We start from the raw sequence: 24,935 nt of genomic DNA, 5'->3' as shown, positions 1-24,935 counted from the left end.
GAGAGGCTTCCACCGGTTCTCTTACAAACACCTGCTCGCGGTTCTTGGCCTCCTAAGGCCATACCACCTGCTTGACCTCGGGCTGACCCCCAAGTCACCCGTGATCCTTCTTCAAGGGATGCACATGCGTCATCGTCATTGACAACCCCTCGTCCCCGACTCAAGCGTCCTCATGAGTCAACCTTGCTTTTTCTTGCTCCTCCCTCTTTTGGCAAGAACCTCCAACCTTGGTACTTGAAGACCTTCCCCAAGAGTACCATTTTGAGCTAGCCCTATCATCTCGATCATGTCTCTGGAGCCCATAAGAGAGCTCAAGGTAAAGACCTCATGGGGGACCAAGTCCTTCATCCTCCTCGGCCCAGGATGACCTCGATTCTTGACCCTCATCCTTTGCCGCACCTGATGGAGACAACTCTCTCTTGTGCAAGAAGAGCTGACCAGGCAGTCTCGATAGCAGTTTTGGCGTGAGGTTCATCAAAATGTCAAAGCCAAGCGCGATAGGGGTCTGCAAATTCTGACTAGGGAAACAACCAAGACGATCGGGGCAACCAGCTCTGATAACCCTCTCCGTCTGATCCCCTTCTACTCTCTTCAGATGACGAAGCCTGAAGAAGGAGGCCATGAACGCTCATAGGAGATGACCTAGCCACTTAGCTACTACGGTCCCAAGACCGTCAAGAACCGGTCCTCATGCGATCGACATACAAGACTCGAGTCCAGTCGGGGCATGTTGACCTCTTGCTGATCAATCTGCTGCGTGCGACCCTTCAAGTTCGTAAGCCCTCAACTACAGCTAACGATGAACTCTCTGGGGACACAATCAGCGTAATGGTTATAAATGAGCTTAGCGACTCTCAGGAAGAGTGCATGAATAAATTTGAAGACTTGATGTGCGCAATGATGAAGAAGATTAATCACATAGATGCCGCACGACAATCAGCTAATCACGAGGTCGATTCTCATCACTCAGATGATGCACCTCCAAGGCAGCCCCTTCCCTCTGCCTCACAGGACAATTTTGTCCCTCACCCCATCTCACAAGCAGACATCGATGTTATGGTGCCCCATAGCTTAAAGAATAGACAAATCTCGGGAATACAGGTTTCAACGCCTTATCAAAAGCAGTACCCTTCATAAATTGACCAGGTGTCATTTCCCTTATATTACAAGAAAGGGAAGTTTCCATTGTTCAATGGAACCACCTCCTCAAACCAGCATATCGCCCACTTCCAAGCAGCATGTCGAGAGGCGGTGGCTGATGGTAGACTTTTTCTCCATCAGTTTGTTGCAACCATTGATGGCCCGGCTTTCCAGTGGTATGCTTGGCTTCCCCCAAACTCAGTACATACTTGGACGGAAATGGAGAAACTGTTCCATCAGCGTTTCTATAAGATCGAGAGAGAGGTTCAAACTATCGAGCTTCTCACCTTGACCCAAGATCCTGATAAGCCTGTGGATTAATTTATATCGAGGTGGAGAAATTAGCTGCTCGTCATCCCAATCCATGCCTCTGAAGGAAGTGGTTCAAACCTGTGTGTGGAACATGCGACCTGAGATTGCTCTACATGTTGAGGCCTCCAATTCGACTTCCATGTCAGAGCTAATCTCCAAGTCGGTCCCCATAGAAAGTCTGTCACGCCACAATGGCGGGTCACGACATCAGTCTGCAAGCTCAAGAAACAATCGGGGCAATGGTAGCTCTCAGACTAATTCCCGAGACACAGTGCGACCGTCACTGTAAGCGATCCAAAGAAAGCTCCCTACCAAACTTTGGACCTCTCCAAAGGGGTAAACACAACGAAAGCACTTCAGGCGGGCAAGCAACAATAGTCGTACAATTAAGTACCCTCACCTGCAAACCTTAATCAAGATGATTATTGGACCAGGCATAGAAAAAGAGTGTACCCCTTTGAAAAGGAATGGGTCCCTGCATTACTTTGACTGCTACTCGAATAGAACATGATCGAGCTCCCAGAGACCAAGTTTCCTAATCAAACTGGACTCGATACTCAGGTGAGTTACTGTGCTTACCGTCGAAGGATCAACCATCCCACATATGACTGTTACACGCTGAAAGATATTATCGAAGCCATAATCCAGAAGGGTCAGATAAAACTTGAAGAGCTAAAGAAGGCATTCGAGGTAGCTGAAGCCTCCCATGCAGTAACAGTTCAAGAGGAAGATGAAGCGCCTGGTCTCTATCTCACCTTTTCCGCTATAATGCTTCAAGAAGGCCTCATCACACCAAAACCGACAAGGCAACCCCGATGCCTTGCTTAGGGAACTGAGTACCATTGATGCCCGTACCATCAAATATGGTGCCATGACCTTTGTGAATGCTCTAGTTTCCATGGTATAATCGTAAAGAAAATACGGGAATGTCAAGAGTCTTGTAGCATTCAAGAAAGTGATCCTCAAACGACTGCTCCACCAGTATGAGAGGACCTCATGACACAAGTCTTGAGTCAAGATGACTCAGATCCTGCTAAACCCTCGACTTTCCAGCCATGGATAGTCCACCACGGGAGGAGCAGACTCAAGTCATTAAGGCGAGAAGTAGTACGTCAAGCTAGGGTTGTCCATAAACCCTGCAAGACAGATCAACCACTGCCAATGAAAACCATAAAAAGACGAGCTCCAAGGGCTGCTCGCAGGAGAAACAAGACTGCTCAACCTCCTGTTGAGTAGGAATTTCTCAGGCCTCTTCCCCCATTGCCAACTTTACTGGACTTCATCCCTGGTACGATCCTCCTTCCTTCCTCCTCCCATCAAGAGGATGTCCCCGAGTCGTCTTCTCCTCAGAATACGTCCAATGAGGGTGATGACGTGAAAAGCACTCCCAAACGGTCTAAGCAAGGGAATGACCTAAAAGATTCCCTGCACATGTCCAATTCTGGTGATGATGCAAAACCTGCTCAGATTGGTCCAATGAGGGGAATGGCCTTAAAAGTCCCTTACTTTCAGACCCTCCTCCTTCTTCTTCTTCTGCTTCTCATCTTTCTTCTTTTATGTCTCATGCAGGTACCACCTTAAAATGTCCTTACTTTGAGGCTCTTGACAGAGAACTTGAAGGAACCAACATAAGCAGGACACACATGAGGCAGTTAAAAAAGACACCGGCCCAGGTAGCAGGATTCTTAACAGTTGTTGACGCCCTGGCAGCTCGAGCCGAGACACAACCATCTTCCTCCTCTAAGAAGCATAAGAAGCCAAAGCCGAAGAGACCCCAGTGGCTGCATGAGCTCGACTTTGAGCAAAGACTAAGAGAATAAAGAGGGCAGAGCTTCTATTCTCAGGAAGCTTGCTACATGATATAGACATTACCTAGCACGGGGCAAATAAGCTTAAGATCGGGGAAAACACTGCAGCCTCCACCTTAGAAGTCAGGCATCTTGAAGTTTCCTTGTTCACCACTTCTCCCTCACCTGAATACTTAAAAAACTCCACCCATTCTACAGCTCCCTGGGCTTCTTCCTTGCCCAAGTGCCTGGGACAATCCACTCGTCCTCCAATTCCCTACGAGGCCGCTAGTCCCATATACCCAGCCACCTCCTAAGCCCCAACCTCAAACCAAGCCCTATGTGCTATCAAGTCAGCCAGTAGGCCAAAGAAAACCTCCTCCACTTAAACCTGCTCCGAAACCAAAACCGATAGCAGGGTCAGGAAAAAAAAGGCTGACAAGGAAATGGTGAAATATGATGTGATGGGGCACTTACAGAAACTTCCGGCCCTTTTTAGCATCTACGATGCTTTTATGCTCTCAAGGGACTATCGTATGGCCCTGATCTAGGCCCTTTCCGATCAAGAGGTGTATGAGGCTGACATGGAACCCATCGAGATAGACCCATCGATCTTGAGTGGATGTATGGTAGTCACCTTCTCAGGCGATGATCTACAATTGGGATAAAAATTTCACAATCGCCTTCTCTTTGTGACTAGTGAATTACATGCGTGCCCCATCAACCGAATTATGTTGGATGGGGATCAGCAATCAACCTTATCTCAAGGAGACCTAGGAAAACATAAAAGAGAAAGGGAATTATAAAAAAGTAGCCAAGTTCCAAAATTAGAGAAATCCAAAATTGAAAATTAAAAGTGTAAGATCAAGTCGCATAGCTAGAAAACCTACTTCAGAGTTTGATAGCAACAAGCGTGAAAAAACATCCTAAGAAAAACTCATGTTGAAAAACCTAAAGACGAAAATCCCCTAAGTGACTGAGTGTAATGATGTGACATCGAGGATGACCTAAAAATAGAATGGTGTTCTCTTTGTCACTCGTTATTAGGAACACATGCAACATAGAAAATTGAAGGCAGGTGTCTATTTCTTTACCGCCCACCTATTCCTCGAAGAATATGGTGTGCCAAAGAGGGACAATTGTAGATACACAATTTGAACTTGGATAACTATAGACACCCAATTTGAAATTGGCTAATTTTCTTGATTCTTAAAACCCTAGAATTCCTAGAAACCTAGAACCCTGAACCAGACCATATTAGTGTAGCGAACCCTAGACAACTTATCCTGTAATCCACAACTTAATCCAGACAAATCCAGAGCAATAGAAAGCGCTACAAAAACCATAATTAGGTGCCAAAAAATAGGTCAAAATTTAATCAGATTGTCACCTGAAGGCTTATAAGATTGTCTAGCTCGATCTTGTATAAAATTGGCCACGACTTTTCTAGTTAGTGCAAGGTGCATAGTTAAGCCCAAAGGGCTTGGCAATACAACTCATGTCATCAAAACCAAAAACAGTCTAATGATGTTATTCGCATTGTCAAGATGATGCATATGGTATAGTTGACACTTTTTTGCACCCATATCATTATGAACATCCTAGCATTTTTTGTTGACCATAGTTTTGACACTCTAGAACATTCTGGAACAATTTTGAGTTAGTTTTGATTGATTGGAACCCTTGAAATTCTAATCCTATCATTAAGCCTAAAGATAGACCTAGGAATCCTAATCCCAGTTAGACTAGAGTCTTACCAAAGACCTATATAAACTGCCATAAAATTCACAATATAAAATCTATTAGAAAGTCCCAGGAAAGTCCTATTGGCTATAGAAAACCTTAGAAACCCTTACCCTAACTGTAGAGCTAAATCATGATTCTCTACCAATTTCAGAGTCCTAAAGCCTTAGGAAGGCAATGCCCTTAACAAACAAAAACCCTAAGATGAACATGCCCTAGTTATTTCTCATTTAATTGAACTTCAATCGCTAGTCTAATCCGGGTCACAGGCTCTACGTGCGAGCTAGAGTGACGAGATTCCAAGTAAGTATTTATTTATGTAATTTTCAGTTTACTTTCTTTTTTTTATTTGTTTCTTGTCTTCTTAGTTTCTTGATGGATTTTGTGTGATTTCAAGCCGGCCCTACCTGTACTTCTCAGAGAGAACTGACCTTTCAAGATCGAACAGTAATTTGATGGACCCCCATATTCTCTATTGAAATTAAATTGTTTAAGTTTAAAGCATAAATTTAGGGAGGTTTCGTATGAAATCTCTTTCGATTTGCACAATAAATACCTGGCCAGGCCCTTGATAGGGCCATGGCCAAGCTTGGGCCCTAGCCTCTTAGGCCTTGTTTGGTCGGGCTGAGCCTAGGCCAACCCTCTATGGATCAGGGCCGGGCCAGACGAGCTTGGGCAAGGGCTGGCCTAGCTCATTACCAGCCTTAATTCTAATCTACGTACGCTGGTCTTACATTCATGCAAGCCCTCCAAAAGAGCAAATTTTTATATCGTGTTCATGTCTTGAATTGTTTGGAAAAATATGTCCACCTACTGGACTATACTTTCTAGGAATATAACCCTCACCCCCAATACTCTTTTTAAATCGCTTAGCTCAGTCAATTACTGTTTATTTTTATTGTCATCCCCAAAGGAAGAAAATAGTTTTATTTCTGACAAAAGTATTTTTTAGAGATATAAAGCACAACAACTCGTAATAGGGCTAAACAAAGCCAAGGGTATTAGCCACTTGAGAGAATAAACAGTTCGAGAAGGTGTTCAAGCCCAAAAAGGGTATATGAAGTGTAGCAAAGTAAAAGGAGACTGAAATCATGAGACAAAATCAGCCAAAAAAAAAAGAAAAAAAAGAGGAGTATTTTATTCCTGAATTCAAACTTTTTACAAGTACTGACAAAGGAAGGACACTCTTAAAAACGATAAATGATCTTATTGATCTCTGCTCTAGATATGGCAGAAGAACCCTCGGCATGTTGGATATGCTCCTTCAGCTCAACCACCATTTGAGTTTCCTGCTCTAGGGAGGTGGTTTCTAATTCAATTGTGCGAGTGAGTTTTAATAGATCCTCAGCCAAAGAAGTATTAAAAGATCTTCTCTGAATCATCTCCTTCTGAAGATCACCGAATGCCTCTCTTAATTTTCACATCTCCTCCCTTATTCTAAGCATCCAGTTGAAACAAGTTCTCCCCTCCATCTTGAGGTCGAGCTGACGAGCAACCATAGTGGCCTTCTTTTGTGCGCACACATTTATTCCCTCGTAATGACGCGAGATTGACGCCTCCAGGGAAGCCAGCCTGTTAGTCTCAGCCTCATGATCCAACCTCCAGCTCTCCAGCTCATCTAGAGTAGCATGAAAATGAGAGAGGACTTCTTATGCATCTGCTAAAATGCTGGTGACAATTGTAAACTCCCTCAGTTTGACTATTGCCTCGCCCAGCTCAGTGAGAGGCAGCTCCCTTAGACCCTGAAGACTTGCACGGAGCATGCCCTCAATTATCCAAAAAATGCCACTGAAATAAGTCTGGATGGTACTCCTAGGTCCACCACCGCTGAAGGGACTTTGGTTTCTGAGGCTGGGCTGGAAGGAACGACAACCAGATGAGTCACTTGCTCTTCTAGAGCAATTGTGAATCCCGAAGCCTCAAGCACCCTAGATTCAGAAGCAATCGCCTCCCCTTGTCTCGCACTCTTTGCTATGACCCCAACAAGTTCAAGGCCAGCATCTCTCTCTTGTTTCCCACTCTCCTGAACTGTCACTTCAGCTTCGACAAGTTCAGGGGTTACCTTTTCCCTCTGGCCTTCATCTTCTAAGGTTACCAGTTCAGGCTCAGCCACGGCCTTTTCCACGTGGTTTGCATCCTCTGTAGCTAAAACTTCTGCAACAAAACGCTCAACCCCCTCATCTCCCTGACTTGTGCCTTTTGGGACAACCACCTCTTAATGCTCAACGGCCTCGCTAACCATAGGCCCCTCCTCAAGAAAGATGCATGGCCCCTCATTATCTATTACTGCGACCCCTGTCTCAGTCGAGGCAGTAATTTCTAGAGGGTCAGAGACCAGGTCAACGATAGGTTCCTCTCCTGAGGCAATGATTGTAGGGTCTTTAGCCTCATTGACCTCCAATGGAATCACATCTAATTCAGGAATCCCCCTTGGGCTTAGAGACACCACCTCAAGTTCCGGAGTCACCTCTCGATCAAAAGTGATAATAATAGGCTCAGAGGGGCCGGACTCATCCACTTTAGTATTTGAAGAAGCAGAAAACAGTTTAGGAGAGGCAGAAGATGATCGATAAAGCACAAAAGGTGACACTAAAGGAGCAACGAATGAATCATAAGAGGAACCTCCCAATTCCAAAATCACAGGAAGTTTTACACCCCTATGTCTTTGGGTACGTCTACCAGCCTGAGCCGGTGCACGAGTGCTGGTAGGGGTAGAGCGTTTCCTCTTCTTTCCCCATGCTGGAGGAGAAGCTGCCGCATCAGAACTCCCTCCTTGAGAAGGCTCCGCAGCCAGTTTACTGTGAGGACTACTCTTGGTCAATGCGTTCAAGTCTTGAATGGGACGCCCCTCGTGAGCTAGGACCTTTCGGCCCTCCCTCCATTCGAAGACGGAATTGAGTTTATCAAAGATGCTCCCGGTTTTCTTCTTAATTGCAAGAAATTGTGGCGAAGCATCATCGGATGCTATCTCTCGAGGAATCCCTAAAGCCTGTCAATTCAAAGGATATCCCAAGACAAAGACCTTGCTAAGAGCAGGAGTATCCACCAGTCTCCTCTGTCTAGTCTCCTGACGCCAGTTGTCGTTCTCCCCTTTCTAGGGGTGATCAACATCCCAGTATCCTTGGCTGATAATTCTCCACCAGTTTGCATAAGCCTCGGTCAATCGGACCCTTATGCCGAAGTGAGGTAACTCATCTTGCTAATCTCGGTCATCTCCAGACATGTGGACTAAGCGGTTCGTATGTGTCCTGGCAACTAGCACTCTTGAAGAACCCCCAGCTCTTCCGTCTTCTTCATGTTTACTCTGCCCCGATGCTTTCGAAAAACATAGAGAAGGGGCAGCTCTGATCTAGCCCATGCAGGCAGGCGAAGCAATGAGGGAAATACCCTTCCAATCTGGCACTGTGTGGGGTCCAATAGGGTAAAAATCCCCCTCTAATGGTTAAGATGATCATGAGCTCCTTGATAGTCGTGGGAGCACCATCTAGCTCCTTCCCCAGTTCTTCAATAAAATGATGGTCGGTGAAGCTTCCAACCAGAAATGGGACCCTCTGCATATTTAAGGAGTCATCCCCAAACAAGCTTTGAGCCTCCCTTGGGATATGAAAGATAGCCTTTTGACTAGCAATCCTCATCAAGAAGGGGCACAATTTATTCCTTATGCCCTGGATTCTGACAGAGGTGGCATGGAAATAGGCCCCTAGCCACCCATATACATAATGGATGGGGAATAGAGCCTTAAAGTCCTCAAGGAACGCTTCTCCTTCAACAATGCCATTCCCTCCCTCTTTGCCTTTGTAAGTCTTTCCACGAGAGATGACCCCCAATCCACGGTATATATTGCATAAAACTGGTTGAGCAAGGGCATACTCACGCCCTCTTGCCCTGTCATAGGCCACATAGAATGTGCCTGGAAGAATGTCCTCTGCCTCTCCAGGGAGCATGAACTTGCATAAAAATAAGGCCAAATATGCGGCTAAGAAGACACAGTCGTCGCTGGTCTCGGATTGATGATTGGGAGGCATCCCCTTTACAACTGCCTTCCCTTTCCCTCTCGGAGTACCTCGACCCCCTTCAAGGTAGTCCCCACAAAAGAATTTCACCCATTCGGTGAAAGTTACCCGACCATTGCTAGACTTGACATGAAGCAATTGGTAAACCTCAAAAATGTTTTGAAGACTAGTAGGTGGCTCCTCTTCCCCCAAGCTAGCACCACCAAAGATGACTAAGTTTTGGGGCACGAACTCGTCGTACATGGCCCTTCCTCGATGAAATGAAGATCTAATAAGGAGATTCATGCTTCCCCATGCCCAAGAAGCCAGGTGTTGCTAACATGGCTCCATGTTTGGAGCAGTACCTTGACAGTATTGAAGCACCGATCATTGTAGCTGGCCGAGCACTGCACTTCTGCTAACAGAGAAGCACATTCAAGAATGCTTCTGTGTGACACCAACACCCTGGTGGTTCAAGAGGAGTATCCCTTTAAATATTGGTGCTCCCCTGTACTCGAAGGCCTTTGCCTGACCACATTAGTCCCTTTGTTTGCACCATTCTCTTTCCTAGGGTGGGCAAGTTCTCCCCAAAAGCTATGTTCCTGTGCATACAATGAAGGAGCGCCACCCCTTCTTCAATACTAACATTGCTGTCGTTGTCCTCTTGGACTTCAAAACGAACTGGGTCAATGATGAAAGTGACGTTGAGAGGTCACTCTGGTTTGTATTCAGGCTCTATCAGCCAAATGGGCTCGCCCCTTAATAGAGCCTCACCAGTAAATTCATTGGTGCCAACCTCTCCTTCCCTTGGAAGGTTCTTTATGTTGGAAATTATGTAAGAAGACTCAGCCATTATAAAAAAGATTCAAGGATTCACTGCAGAATGAAAATTACTAAGACACTGGTCCAGTGCCGGCTATGCCTTCAAAGGACCAGCTCCGGCTGTGTATCCTCAGTTGGTGCCGGCTGTGTATCCTCAGTTGGCACTGGTTGTGTTTTCAGAGGCCTAACACCGGCCCTATCTTTAGAAACCTAGCGCTGGCTGCGTTTACGGAAGCTTAGTGCCGATTGTGTCTCCAAAGGCCCAGCGCAGGGTGTATCTTCAAGAGGTCCAGCGCCGGTTGCGTACTCAATGTTTAGCGCCGGTTGTCTTTTCTTTGGTTTAGCGCCGGCTGTGTTTTCAAAGGACAATTGCCGCTCGGGTTCAAATCTCCCACAAGTGCTACAGATTCTGCACGTGTCACCTCGAGGCCTGTTATGCTGCTTGACTATTACCGCCCCGTCCTGGCCTGACACACGTTCTCACACGTGTGGATTCAGGGTTGTTCACCTTTCTCCAACCCATTGAGAAACCTTTACCTCTTCTGCGCACCTGCCAAAAACCAGTGGAAGACCTTGGGCAGCTCTCTGCTGCACCTTCTTTCCTTTGCCAGAACCCTCAAAACCACAGTCGAAGTTCCCTGTTTCCCTGATGTACTCCCTCTTCATATTGCAAACTCCAGCAACTTCGGCAAAGCACGGTCTTCCCACTGGCGTTCTTTTTCTCAGCCTGAACTTGTCCCTGCTTGCCGGCAAATTTATGCTAACCTTGTCGGAATCCCATGTGTGCTCACTAAAGCTCTCACCAGAAAACCTCACCCTCATTGTTAAAAGAATTTTTTACCTTAAGTCTTTTTATCTTTTGTGAAATAGTGAAAATCGGGGTTTCCCCCTTTATATAGCCGACGCTCCCCTTAAATATCCCTCTCAAACCAGGAATGCCAACCACGTCCAAGAAGGCCAAACGACGATGGGCTAGACTGGGTCGGGCTCTGACTCGAGTCCCAAGCAAAGTTTTACCACCACCCATGAAATCTCATATAACAGAGAGTAGGGCCGGGTCAGGCTAGGGTCAAGGCCCGAACATTAACCCATGCCCAGCACCAGTTGTGTCCTCGACTCAGCGCCGGTTGCGTTCTCAAGCCAGCGCCGGTTGCGTTCTCGACTCAATGCCAGTTGCGTTCTCTACCCAATGCCGGCTGTGTTTTCAATTGCCCAATGCTGGCTGAGTCTCCAAGAAGTAACGTTGGCTGACCTCAGCATTGGCTGCGTTTTCAAAGACTCAGCGCCAGCTGAGTGTTCAAGAAATAGTGTTGGCAGTACCCAGCGCCGGCTGTGTTCTTAAGGGTTCACTTTCGCACATGTTCATTGCCACACACTCCATGTTAAACTCGTACATGTCCTACTACTGTTATCCTCAGTGGCGTTGCACCCTGACTGTGACTTATTATTCCTAGTGGAGTGGTACCCAGGTCATTCCACTCAGGCCATGACGTCTCATCCATAGTAAGCATCATACTCGAAGTTGTAGTCCCTTATCCCCAAAGGAGTCAGGGTCATTTTTATCACTGCAACCCCCAGTGGGTTTGCTTCACACCTAGTTATCATATCCTTTGGGAGTTGGGTCATTTTTAATGAATTTGTTCTTTATTGAGTACTATTTTTCACCTCTAAGAGAATCACACTCGTCCCCTGATCCCCAATGAAGTCGGCCTTCCCATCTGAACCCGTTGCCAGTCTTGACCATTTATCCCCAAGGAGTCAGATTGCAGTCTACAATACCTATTCCCTTGCAGCTTCACCCACATGGCGACCCACAACCATGGTCCACGCTGCATGACCTTAAACTGCATAGCCTTGGTCTAGGTGCACGACTCTAAACTGCATGGTCCAAACTATACGACCATAAACTGTAGCGGAGGTCTAGCTGCACGACCTTAAACTGCACGGTCCAAACTATGTGACCTTAAACCATAGTACACATCCTAGTCGCATGACGTTAAAAGGCTCAGCACCATGGTCTAGATGTATGATATTAAACCATAGTACACGTCCTAGCCGCATGACGTTAAAAGGCTCAACAACATGGTCCGAACTATATGACCTTAAACTGTAGCGGAGGTCTGGTTGCACGACCTTAAACTGCATGGTCTTGGCTGTATGACTTTGAACTGCACAACCTCGGTCCAAGCTATACGACCTTAAACCATTGTGCACGTCCTAGACACATGATGATAAACTGCTTTGCATAGGTCCAGGAGGCATGACCTTAAACACACCCTCACAATTGTGCACACGCCCTTTACAAGCATCTTCACACACGTCTTCCCTAACTGACCCATTCGTCGCGCACCACCTTCGTTACCTCCCCAATAAGCCCATTTACTTCGTCACCTTTCATCATTCCTCTGTGCGTCTCACCCATGCACACAAATTGGCAAAGCCATTCTGCAATCCGTACTCACTGTCCGTTAGTGGGTCACCACTTTTCCACCTTTCATTCATACATTATCCACTTTTCATAGGTAGCTTTGCGATATCTCCCCAAAAGTGAGCTAAAACCACTACCATACTCACTTCGTGGCCTCCACAAAACTGCCATCCATCATCGCCATTGTCAAGCTATATGACCTTAAACTAGGGTACACGTTCTGGTCGCATCACGATAAAAGGCTTTGCAGAGGTCCCGAAGGCATGACCTTCCTTCATAAAAAAAAAGAAGAGAAAATAACTAGCATGATGTATACCTGGACAAGGGAACGCCATAAGTAAAAATGACAGTCACGAAACCATGAGTTAAAGAGTTCCGTAAATAAAAAACCCGGGCACGGTGAAAACTCGAAAGGGCATTGCGAGAAAAAATGGAAAAAAAAGGGGGACATGGTTGAAAGGTCATTTTTACTTGATTGCATTTTTCCAACCAGACGAGCTTGATTCTGACTAACGAGGTCCATACAAAATCCTTAGCTTTAGAGTCACAATTAGTCCCTTAACAGTGAGGACTTCGACAAGATTCGTCAAAAAAGTCTCTTCTTCCCCTAAAGCCTCCACAGATGGACCTGTAGATTGCATCCAAACGTTTGAGCATCGTAGTTGTAGCATTGCATGAATCTCCTCGGCGCTGGTCATGTGGCTAAGAAGAAAAACTAATAAAACTGAAGGAAATTTTTTGAATATTGTCCTTCTCACTTCTCTCGAAGCACAACATTCAACGGGGTAAACTATTTGAAGACACTTTTCAACACCTTGGTCCCAGACGCAGAATAAAGAGGAAGCAGGTCAATAAGCCTTAACATACAATGAAATTCCCGATAATCTTAAAATTGCCCCAAAATGGGTCAAAATATTTCTATGAACTTCAAATGTGCCAGGCTTTATCGCAATCTGACATATCTAAGGCAGTGCAGACAAAAAAACAATTTCAGAAAAATCGGCCTCTAGCACCCTGAAACGGATCCCATAACTAGAGCTCTAGTTTTGGTGCGTCAAACAGCTGTGGGACCACTGCCATTGGATCCGACATGGTCGAAACCCCTATAGGTCAAGTTTCGGCTTAATCAGGCATTTCAAGATAAAGTTATGGGTCAAAGACTAAAAAGGGGTAGGCTGCACGCTATTCCTGTGCGGCCTGCCTACACCAATCTCCATTAAAGGAGGCTGATGTGCACAGTCCTGAGCGGCAACTTCAAAGGCCCATATCTCACTCGTCTTGAGTAGGATCGCTCTCAAATTTGGTGAGCATGTTCGTTTCATTAAGACGAGTGTTTTGATATGTGGCACGACTCATGACGATACCCGAATAGGGAGAAAATTAGAGAGAAGTTGATGATTCATGAAGATAGTTGCAGAAAATTCACCAACAGCAGGCCTCGCTTGAGTGGCCAAATCATGATGCTCACGTACCCGATCAACGTGAAACCAATTGCATTATGTGCGTAAGGTTTGAGGATATTTCTGGTCTGAAGCCCGCGTATGATGAATGGTTGGATTTCACCCACGGAAGCGTCAAAGTTGCTGTAAATTTTGGTTGACGGATTTCTAGATTTCGGCCAAAACTCAAGATGATAAAATCTTCTTTTGGATACGAAATCTAGCTGCATTTGTTGCCATGCGATCATGACGGCATGCTTAGTGTGATTTAATGAAGAAATCGAAGAAAAACATCAAGGAACAAGTACACTATTGATTCGAAGTTATCAAGATTTATCCAAATTTCTAGTCGCATGATCGTGACAAAAAAACACGATCCATAGCTCGAAGTTGGTATCAAATCGATTGCCATGCCAAGCTCTATAAGAAAAAAATCATCTTTTGGTCAAACGGGCGTCAGAGCAACCCCGAATCATCCATGGAAGATCAAACAAGTTCTAGGGCAGCAGTAGGGACTATTTTGGAATTTCACACATTGTTGGGGAAGGGCAAAACAGTCCTTTTGTATCCAATTTTGAAATTTATTTTAATTCAATTAAATTGTAATTATCATCAATTTAGGTAGCTTTTGGACGTACACCCATGTTTGGGCGCAATTCTAGATAGACATGTTAACTTAATTGTAAAAGGACCCTTGATTCATTCTTGAGAATAGAGTTTCAATTCTTGCTTAAGTTCGTGGGTGAGTCTTGGAGAGAGAGAGAGAGGAGAGAAGAAAAGGGTCGGTACCCCTCAGTAAGGTGAATTTATCTCTCCTCATTTCTCTCTCATCACTCTCTCTCTATCCTCTTTTCTCTCTCATCTTTATCTCTTTCTTTCTCTTCTTTCTTCTATCTTTCTATCTCTATCTATCTCTTTCTTCTTTCTCTATCTCTTTCAATCCCTCATCTCTATCACTCTCTCTCTTCATCCTTTGGTTTATCACATTTCTCTTTCCCTGCACTTCTCTCTTTTCTCCTTTCACGCATGGCGGACCTATCGTCTAGTGTGACGTCTTCCTGCTTCTGAGACATGAACAATGAGTAGGGCCATAGCCTAAGTGGCGGGTAGGGCCTCTGTAAAAATTCCCTTTTCTCTTCTATCACAGTCGACGGAAGCATATCGCCGCCTGTGTTCTCTCTCTTTCCTCTCTTCTGTCTCAGCTGGCGTAAACCTATTGCCGCATGTGCTTTTTCTCTCATTTTCTTTTATCACAGCCGGCGGAAGCATAACATCGCTTGTGTTTTCTTTCTCTTTCTTCTCTTCTATCAGAGCCAGCAGAAGCATATCGTTGCATGTGTTCTCTCTCCTTTTTCTTCTGTCGCAGACGGTAGAAACCAATCGCCATCTGTGTTCTTTCTCTCCCCTTTTTCTTTTGCCACAGACGGTGGAAGCCTATCATCGCATATGCTTTCTCTCCTTTTTCTTCTGTCACAGATGGTGGAAGCCTATCGCTGTCTGTTCTTTCTCTCTCTTTTCCTTCTGTCACAGCCTGTGGAAGCCTATCTCCACTTGTGTTTTTTCTCTCTCCTCTTTCTTCTATCACAACCGGTAGAAGCCTATCGTCGCCTATGTTCTCCCTTTGCTCTTCTTTCTCCCACAAATGGTGGAAGCTCATCGCTGTCTAAGTTTCTCTCTCCCCATCTCATTGTCGTCTGTGTCTTCCTTCCTCTTCCTTCTCTCTCTTCTTCTCTTTGCTTTTCCCTCTCTCCTTTCTCTTCCTCTTTCTTTTCCCTCTATTTCCTCTCATGTTCTTCTTCTCTCTCTCTCTCCCTTTCCTTGTATTCATCTCTTCTTCTGCTTTCACTGATTTCTCTCTCACCTCCTCTTCCTTTTATTTCCTTTCATACTTCTCTTCTCCATCTTCTCTTCTCTCTCTCTTTCTATTCTCTTTTCTTTCTTTTACGCTTTCATTTGATCAAAGGGAGGTTGAGACTAGCACTCCATGGTAGTCTTGTCGTTTAACAGTAACGTTGTTGTGCCGATCAGAGTTACTGTGCCTGCTTTACTGTCACGACAGACTAGCCATTGTGTCAAGCTAGTCGGTATTGATACTGTCGTCTAGTAGTAATTTTGTCAAGCTGGTCTAAGTTACCGACCCCATTTTACTGCCACACCGAGTCAATTACCTACTAGTTTAGTCATTGTGACGATCTCACCGCCTGGTCAAATTCTTCTCATCCCAATCTTAATTCTCTCATTCTTCTCTTCTCCTTCTTGAATGTGCATGTCTGTGTACATTCACCAGAAGGCAAGGTGCGGTCCCTTGACCCACTTGTCTTGTAACATTTGCCTTGTTGGTGTGATTGAAGAAACAAAAGAATACAGGCCAAGGGAGGTGATTCCGAACCAATTCTACAACTGGGGGGCTTTCTTCGTGATCTAAGAGGGCACCCACGCGAGCTAGCCTAAGTAAGTTCCGAACCCACCTTAAATTCCTCTCTCATTGGTTGGTACACCTGCACTCGCTCCTGAGCAAGGTTCCCGAGAGAGCGATCTCAAAGTCTTGGGTTTCTCCGAAACCTGAGATGTGTGCCGCCCGATCATCCAAATCTTGAGGGCGAGATCGAGGCACCTAATCAACGTCGAACGAGCCCCTCACTACCCTAAAGCCGCTTAGCACATGGTACTCAAAGAAGTTCCCTTCGCACCATCTTGTCTACTCCTCCTTCCTTATACCCACGAGCTAGCCCTTAGGGCAGGGCTCGAGGCAAGAGGATACCCCCAAGGATGATCAATTAGCACCCCCCTTTTCTAGGCAAACGTAAGCCTTCAAGGACGACTATGACCTCCCTTCTTCTTGGATGTCATACATTACAGGAATTGATTGAATTTGCCCTCATCTCCATATGACGAGCCAATCGAGAGGGAAGTTGAAGTCAATTCCAATTCTGGGAGAAGGTCTACTGGAGCTTGCGAATTAAACAGACGAAAGAGATGAGGGTGCCGCTCTGAAAACGAAAAGCAGAGTCTTCATCCTCAGAGGACTTACTAGAAAAAAATTGGTTCTACCCATTGCAAGCCATGGAAGAACCTGAAATGAGCGACACTATTCATTGCTATGTCGTCGAGGTACAGGAAGATGAACTTACTCCATCCGATACGTGGCCCCAAGGCCGTCATGAGTAAGTAAATGAGATATGGACCCAAGGGTGTCTCGAGCCCATTCAGGTTGAACGATGGCCTTAAGGCCTTCAGCTCAATAGCAATTTGGCCCTAAGGCTGTCCGAAGCCGCTACTCGCCCGGGTTACAAGGCAATCCCAAACTCTGCTTGGGCAAGCTCAGCCCCTATTGCTTGGATTGCCGGATCCCGAATCACCCCAGCTGTGGAATTACTCGACCAAGGCGAACAAGTCAAGGTAATGGCAGTAAGCCATGACGGGGACGAGCCTGAAAATCCAATGGCAAGTTTCGAGGACATGTTGAACAACATTATGGACAGGCTCAAAGGACTTGAAGACGCTCGATCCGTAGTGTCTTCTCATCAAGAAGTGAACTCCCAACTTGAGCTTCAACGTGAAGAGGAAGAGAGACCTCTACCTCCTCCTATAGCTCAAGCCCCAAGGCCTCTAAACCCCCCTGTTTCCTTCAATGACCAGCCCAATCTAGCCTCTCAAGCTATGCATCGATGCTCACTCAAGAAGAAGTCCAGAGGATGATCAATAAAAGCATCCATGGCTTACAAGTGTCGAGGACACAAGAAAGTGTCCAATACAAGAACCCATACCCGCCTGTTATCGATCAAATCCCCTTCCCCATTGGATATAAAAAAGGAAGGTTATCAGTCTTCGATGGCATGGGCTCGCCCCAAATTCGTGTCGACATGTCAGGAATCGGCTTCGGACTCCAGACTGTTTCTCTGGTAGTTTGTAGAAACTTTGGTTGGGCCAACCTTCAAGTGGTACGACGCTTGCCCCTAGATTAAGTTCATTCCTGGCAGTTGTTCTACAAGTTCTTTTACGAAGCGGAACTGGATGTTCAAGAAATCTCAAGAGATGGATGAGTCAGTGGGCGAGTACATCCAGAGATGGGGAGACCTCGCCATGTGCCAAGGTAATCTTATGACTGAGATTGATGTTGTACAAACTTGCATTGGAACATGAAGAAATAAATCTCCTTACATGTCGAAGCTTCTAATCCAACCACTCTCTTCGACATGATCACAAAGGCAAAATCGAAAGCTTGCTAAGGCATCATGGAGGAAATCGAGCTTAGACATAGGTGGGGGGGGGGGGGGGGGGGGGGGGGTGTCAAACTCGTAATTCTGGTAATAACAAAGTTAACCTTCGGGTTAGCCAACTAAGGAATTCAACCACTGCGGAAGTCATTGCCACGCCTCTTCATCCTGAACCCCCATCTAATGTTACTCTTGTCCAAACATTAGACACCTCTCGAGGATTGCCACCAAGGGGTCAAGGGGAGCCCCAGCAGCAGCAGCCTCAAACATGGAAGTACAATAAAGTACCTCCGCCAATAAAATACTATTGGACCGAACAATTCATGCAGAGACTGAACCAGCCATACAGCTTCAACAAGGCATGGGTTCTAACTCTCTTGGAAAGCTGATTGAGCAAGGCATGGTGAACCTTCCTGACATTAGAAATCCAAAACATGTCGGACTCATCAATCAAACCAACTACTGTGCCTATCATCGAATGTTCAGCCACCCTTTGCAAGACTGTGTCCAGCTCAAAAAGCACATCGAAACCTTAATTCAAAAAGGGTAAATCAACTTTGAGAGCCTTAAGAAGGCTTTCGAAACTTCTGAAGCTTAACATATGGTTATAGTCCAAAAGAGCCGACCGACGGTGCCCTTGTGGCTGAACTTTCTCCTCGCATGTTCGTTGTCCTCTTTGACGTAATGATCCAACACAAAATGATCGTGCCTCGTGTACCTAAGAAACAGAAGCAAGTGGCAGAAAAATATCAAAACTTGTGGTGCAGATAACATCAACTGAAAGGGCATGACTTGTGTCACTATTTCATATTCTGATCTGTTAATAACAAAGTTAACCCTCGGGTTAGTCAGCAAAGGAATCCAATCAGTGCGGAAGTCACTACCACGCCTCTTCATTCTGAACCCCCATCTAATGTTACTCATGTTCAAACATTAGACACCTATCGAGGGTTGTCACCAAGGGGTCAAGGGGAGCCCCAGCAGCAGCAGCCTCAAACATAGAAGTACAATAAAGTACCTCCGTCACAAAAATAGTATCGGATCGAACAATTTGTGCGGAGACTGAACCAGCCATATAACTTCAACAAGGCATGGGTGCTAACTCTCTTGGAAATGCTGATTGAGCAAGGCATGGTGAACTTTCCTGACATTATAAATCCATAATAGGCAGGACTCATCAATCAAACTAACTACTGTGCCTATCATCGACTGTTCGGCCACCCCGTGCATGACTGTGTCCAGCTCAAAAAGCACATCGAAGCCTTAATTCAAAAAGGGCAAATCAACTTGGGGAGCCTCAAGAAGGCTTTCGAAACTTCTGAAGCTTCACATATGGTTACAGTCCAAGAAGAGCCTACCGATGGTGCCCTTGTGGCTGAACTGTCTCCTCGCATGTTCCTTGTCCTCTTTGACGTATATCGCGGTCGTGGCAAGATGAAAAGCCTTAGGAGGGAGGCTATTTGCCAAGTGAACGCAGTACTTGTACCCTGAGCTCAAGAGCCCCATCTGCCCAAAAGAAGAGATGAAAACAAAAAGGCGGCGTGAGCACAACCCCACAAGTTGAAACTCCCTCAACACCCAATTAAGACGGCTCTCCTTCCCCTTATGCCTACTCTGTACGACTTCATCCCAAGGCATGTTTTTATTGCGGAGGGCAATCAGTACATGACTGTGAGGACGATCCACGATATGTCCCATACAGGGGAGGATACAAAGAAGCCCCCCGTAGGGGTATGATAAAGGTATTATTACTGAACTAAGGTCCAAGCCACATGAGAACTAAACTGTTAGCACATGTCTTGGCTGTACGACACTAAAACTACGCCACCCCTGGTCACGGCAGTATGACCTTACAAACACGCCTCTCAAAAAAAAAAGGCAAAAAAAAAGAAAAAAGGACCTCTGCCCACCTTTTTATACTGAAGAAGTATATCGTATCACGCAAGCCAATGAAGTGACATGTGGTCCAGTCACATGGAAGCCCAAACGGCACGCAAGTGAAACGTCATGTGTGATTTAGGTGCATGGAAGAACAAACAGCAAGTAACGAAACGTCGCACGTTTTCGTCACATAGAAGCACAATCAACATGCAAGAGAAACGTCGACACCGTTGAGCACAAACACTACGCTGACCTGTCACTCGAAGCAAGAATATAGCGTAGTTCTGTCACTCCGCGCACACATCTTTGTTTGCCCAAACGGTGCACGCATTTTCAATAAAAACACCACTTATCTCAGGTACACAATACTCCATCTCGACCCACACACACTTCGAGCCTCCCCCAGGGGTTCAACACACACTCGTGCACCACTAGACTGGATAGACAGGCCAGCTATCTCCCTTGCGCTAGTGGTCAAGTGCTCCAAAAAAAAAAAAATCAAGCTAGACAATCGACATGTCTCCCCTCGGGGAAAAAACATGCCTCCTAGTTCATTTTTTATCCCTACCATCAGAGAGGGATAAGAACTGAGCAATGAAAGGAAACGAAAAGTGAAGCAAACCACCAGAGGAGAAGAAACAAAAGCCATAGAGAAGGAAGATTCAAACTAAAAAGGAAGATTTATTTCATGAACAAAAAGGATTACAAAGTTGTGGTTACAATAATTTGTAGCTACAAAAAGATAGATAAGTTTTGAAATGAGTCTCCCATCCAGAGATACAGCCCTCTAAATGTCACCGCCCTCTAAAGCGGTAGTGTCTTCCAAGACGAGGTGTCATTCTTTTCTAAAAAAGGGTGCTTGAAAAGAATGAAAATAACCTCTTGCTCCTTTTCACCCTCGAGTGAAGGCAAATAATTAGGAGGAAGTTAAGGAAGTGGTAACAATTAAAAATCTGTGCAAAAAATCTCCTGCTCGACATGTTGACAGTTCACTCAAGTGCTAAACATCGAAGTTGACTAGAAAATTCATTTGGTCAACCACCATGAAGAAGATGACGGGCCAGCAAAGACCATCATAATCTGTCATCATGTTTGGATGGAGGAGATTGGGTTCAGACCTAATGACCCTCATAGTCTTATGCACAGCCTCAGACCTTGCTCTCAGAATCCCAATCAAGCAATAGAGATCGAAAGGCACAATCCCAACAACCAGTGTAAGTCCATCATCAGCACTTTCGTAGGGTCGAACATCGTCACCCAAGTGGGCAATGTTTGGACGCACTCCATGACCTGAGACCTAAACGCCAGCCTAAGAAAAAGGCATGACCTTCTAAAAGAATGCTTCAGATAAGAGAGATCTCTAATCCCCCTCTACAAAAAAAAAAAAAGAAAAAAAAAATAAAAACAGGAGGAGAAGAAGTTTCTCGAAGACAAGGAATCTTGCTCATTTTGCCTAGCCTTTTTATAAACCACAGGCTCATCGTAAAAGCACTTTGCTCCCCAAGCGGTGCTTCGTCTGACCACATGAACACGTGTCACTATGATGACTCTTCGTCTGGCCACAGGTTAATCTCCCGTCACTTCACCTCCTTGACAACTCCTCGATTGTCTGCCAACAAATCTTCCGCCGCATCGCCTCCTAGGCGCCACTTTCGATGGATCAAGAGCCAAATCTTCTGCCACTTCGCCTCTCAGGCATCGCCTTATCACAGGTTACTATCCCACCGTTTCACCTCTCGAGCGTCACTTTTTCCCCTATCCGCAGGCCTATCATGAAGAGGTTCTACCTTCTTGGCGATGTTTCCACTTCACATGGGCCCGTCATCAAAACAACCCGCCTTCCCTAGTGTAAGGACCCGGACCTTTCCGGCATTTGGTAATGTGTCGGTGAGTCATCGGCATAGGTGATCAGACACGCGACACTGCTGAGCCCGTGATGCCACTGAGCATAGATGATTATGGAAGCCACCGAGCATAGATGATTATGGAAGCCACCGAGCGTGGAAGCCGCCGAGTGCAATGTTGTTGAGCGCGACAGTCCAAGGGAACTCCTCCCTCTCATGAGTGCTTGCATGTCTCTGGAGTGCCATATGGCACTTGCATTCCTGTTGATTGCCACTTGTCTGTCGCTTGTTGCTGCCCCCTCTCTTTGCTTATTTAAGCCCCCCCTCTTTCACCCCCTCCAAGAGTTTTCTCTCTCTCACCCCTATCCTCCCTCTCTCCAATTTAGAGCCTTAAGCTTGAGCCATCCTTGAGGCTTGGTATTTTTGAAGGGAAACCTGTGTGGGCATTTTGGAGTTCACTTAGTACTGTAGGTAGATCTAGCTTTCATGATTCCATGCTTTTACATGATGTATGTTTACTTAGTTTATCAAGTGTGAAATTCTTGCATGAATATGAATGGGATTGTGAATATGGGTGTGGATATATGCTATTGAAAGCTTTCCAAAATATGCCCTATTTTTCAGAACTATGACTCCCATTTGTGTGATCAATTAAGTATTTGTTTCCACAAAATTTTGTGGGAAGGTACCCTTTGAATCTATTTTAAGATGGAAAAGACCTCCTGTTAATGCCTATTTTGGTTTGAAACTTATTAGGCATTTCCTGAAGTATGTCATAACTGTGAAATGAATTTCTAGAACTGTTATATGTTTTTGTGTGGGACTTTTCACGAACCAAAATATATCAAAATGAGGTCAAACCACTTCTAAATAAAATATAAATGAGTCTATTTTAAAAATAGTTTTGGAACCATTATAAAATTTTAAGTGGATTGGAAGTTATGCCAATTTTATATAACAATGTCACATTGGAAAATTTTGCTGAGAAGATAGGAATTTTCCAGAATTGTGATTCCAATTTGTGTGATCAATTCAGCATAACAATTATCTCTGTTGATCACAAAATTTTTTGAGAAGGTACCTCTTTGAATCTATTTCAAGATGGAAAATACCTCTTATCAATATCCCTTTTGGTTTGAACGTTATGAGCCATTTTCAAAGGTATGCCAGAATTGTGAAATGAATTTCCAAGAACTTTATGTGTTTTTGTATGGAACTGTTCAGCAACCAAAATATATTAGAATGAGCTCAAACCACATCTAAATGGAAGATGTATGAATCGATTTTGAAAATAGTTTTGGAAGCATGATGAGATTCTCTATGGCTTGAAAGTTATGTTGTACTTTCTTTTAAGATATCACCCTATATTTTCTGCTGTGAAAGGCCAGAAGTTTCACTCAAGATCACCAACAATTTGGCAAACTTTAGGCCAATATTTAAGGTCTATTTCCTTCATAAAATTTGTGTTTTAATGAGCCTATATTGTTATAAAAGTGGTCACAGGTCCAAATTATTTTTGAGTCCCATGATATGCCTTTAAAGGTGGACCCTATTCACTGTGGCAAACCAGAAAAATGGTATGATGATATCTTTTGAGCTAATGAGCCTGGGGGTCAGTTTATATGCATGATACGATAGGATAATGTCTTTCAAACTAATAAACATGAGAATATGATTATATGCATGACATGCTAATGTTTATGTGACCATGGACATGTGTTGCTAATGAGAAATGTGTGCATGATAGTATGACATGCACTGTTGTGTTGAATGCATGATAATGTGGTAAGCTCTCTGATGATATGGGAGCATGTAGTAAGACATTCTTTGTTATGATATGTGTAAATGATTATAATACATGCTCTATAGTGATATGTGAGCATGATTTTGGGACATGCTAAGTTCTATGTGATAACACCTGTGCGGTCAACTATGTGATAAGACCTATGTGGTCATCTATGTAATAAGTGCTATGTGATAAATGCTATGTGATAAGTGCTATATTATTAGTGTTATGTGATAAGTGTTATGTGATAAGACCTGAGTGGTCAGACACTGATCCGACAGACGAGATATTTCCCTAACTTCTTATGATAGGACGGGAATTAGGATGAGTGTGTGTTGGGAGTGTCACTCCCCTCTAAAAAATTTAGTGTGAGGCACTATCCATTGGGACCCCTTTGATAGTGTAATGCCCTTGAGTGAAGATAAAAGAGAGGGCCATGTCTTGCAAGGCCAGTGCCTATAAAAAGCCCCAAAGCGCGTTGGGGACTGTGTGTGTGTGTGAAGGCATTACGAAATGGGTCACCCATTTGTTGTGTTTTCTCTCCTAAGTGATGGTAAAAGTCCTAAGCAATGGGATTTACTTGCCCTAATGGATAGAACTTCTATTTTGGGAGTAGGTGATATTAGGACTATTTTCTTTCCTGATACTGTTGATCTATTATGATGTTCAGGATGAGAAGACTTGATAAACTGCTAGCTCATATGTAATCTGATATCAGTTTTGTGATTGCTCCACCATGAAAGGAATCACTCACGACACATTGTTAAATATAATTATGATACATGACTCCATGTTTATGAGACTTATATGAATGTTGAGTATGGTTATGAGCTACTATGTGTAAGCAGGAACACATGACAACTTGATCTATTTACTAGGCTTTACAACTCACTTTATTATCTTCATCTATGTAGAGTGATAGCCGCAGGTGGAGGACGGGCGGTGTGGTAATCGCGGCTGGCAGTTGGAGCCCCGTGCTCTTGTGGGAGTCTTTCATTTTCAATTGTATGGTTTGGCTGGCTGTGACCATATAGTTCTTATTTATTTTGAGGTCATGTAAATGTATTGGGCCTTTGAAGCCTTGGACATATTTGTAATACCTTTGGATCTCTTTTTATGACGAACCCGCCCCCTTGCCCCCTACCGTACTTGCTAAAGGGTAGCAGGGTGCGAGACCGTGATCATAGCATAGCGAATGCCACTCAGGTGGGAGTGCGCTCAACACTTTAGAAAGATAGAATCAAAGCAAACCACGATAGAAAATAAAAAATCCATATCACACACATTCACCAAAAGCTAGATAACTCAGTCCCCAAATTGTAAATACACTGTACATGAAATTTCGAAGTATTATAAAAGAGTCCCATAAATCAAAGGCCCAAATCATTACATAACTTCGAAATTTGACAAAAACTATGGTCAAACTTCCATCAGAAACATACAATAGAAAGAAAATTCTACAAGTGACACAGGGCTCCAACCTCCAACCACGATTCCCGTACCGCCCGTCCTCAACCTGCGGCTTCGCTCTACAAGGATGAAAA

The 24,935-nt window shown here is 44.7% G+C and overlaps 1 protein-coding gene across 5 annotated transcripts in view; it reads left to right on the top strand.

The window, feature by feature from the left end:
• The window catches only part of LOC18437369 (HECT-like ubiquitin-conjugating enzyme (E2)-binding protein), a 99,484-nt gene extending 74,952 nt beyond the window's left edge, over positions 1 to 24,532 (top strand). For all 5 annotated transcript variants that reach the window (XM_088862342.1, XM_088862336.1, XM_088862338.1 and 2 more), the window contains one exon: positions 24,306 to 24,532. In XM_088862342.1, coding sequence (XP_088718468.1) covers positions 24,306 to 24,342 — 37 coding nt within the window. In that variant the 3' untranslated portion in view covers positions 24,343 to 24,532. The remainder of the gene's footprint in view (positions 1 to 24,305) is intronic.
• The last annotated feature ends 403 nt before the right edge of the window (positions 24,533 to 24,935 follow it).

The sequence above is a fragment of the Amborella trichopoda genome, chromosome 3 (genome assembly GCF_054954075.1).
Source record: "Amborella trichopoda isolate Santa Cruz 75 chromosome 3, AtrichopodaSantaCruz75HAP2 v2.0, whole genome shotgun sequence".
NCBI classification, from domain to species: Eukaryota; Viridiplantae; Streptophyta; class Magnoliopsida; order Amborellales; family Amborellaceae; genus Amborella; species Amborella trichopoda.
This window is presented reverse-complemented; position numbering and strand designations above follow the sequence as displayed.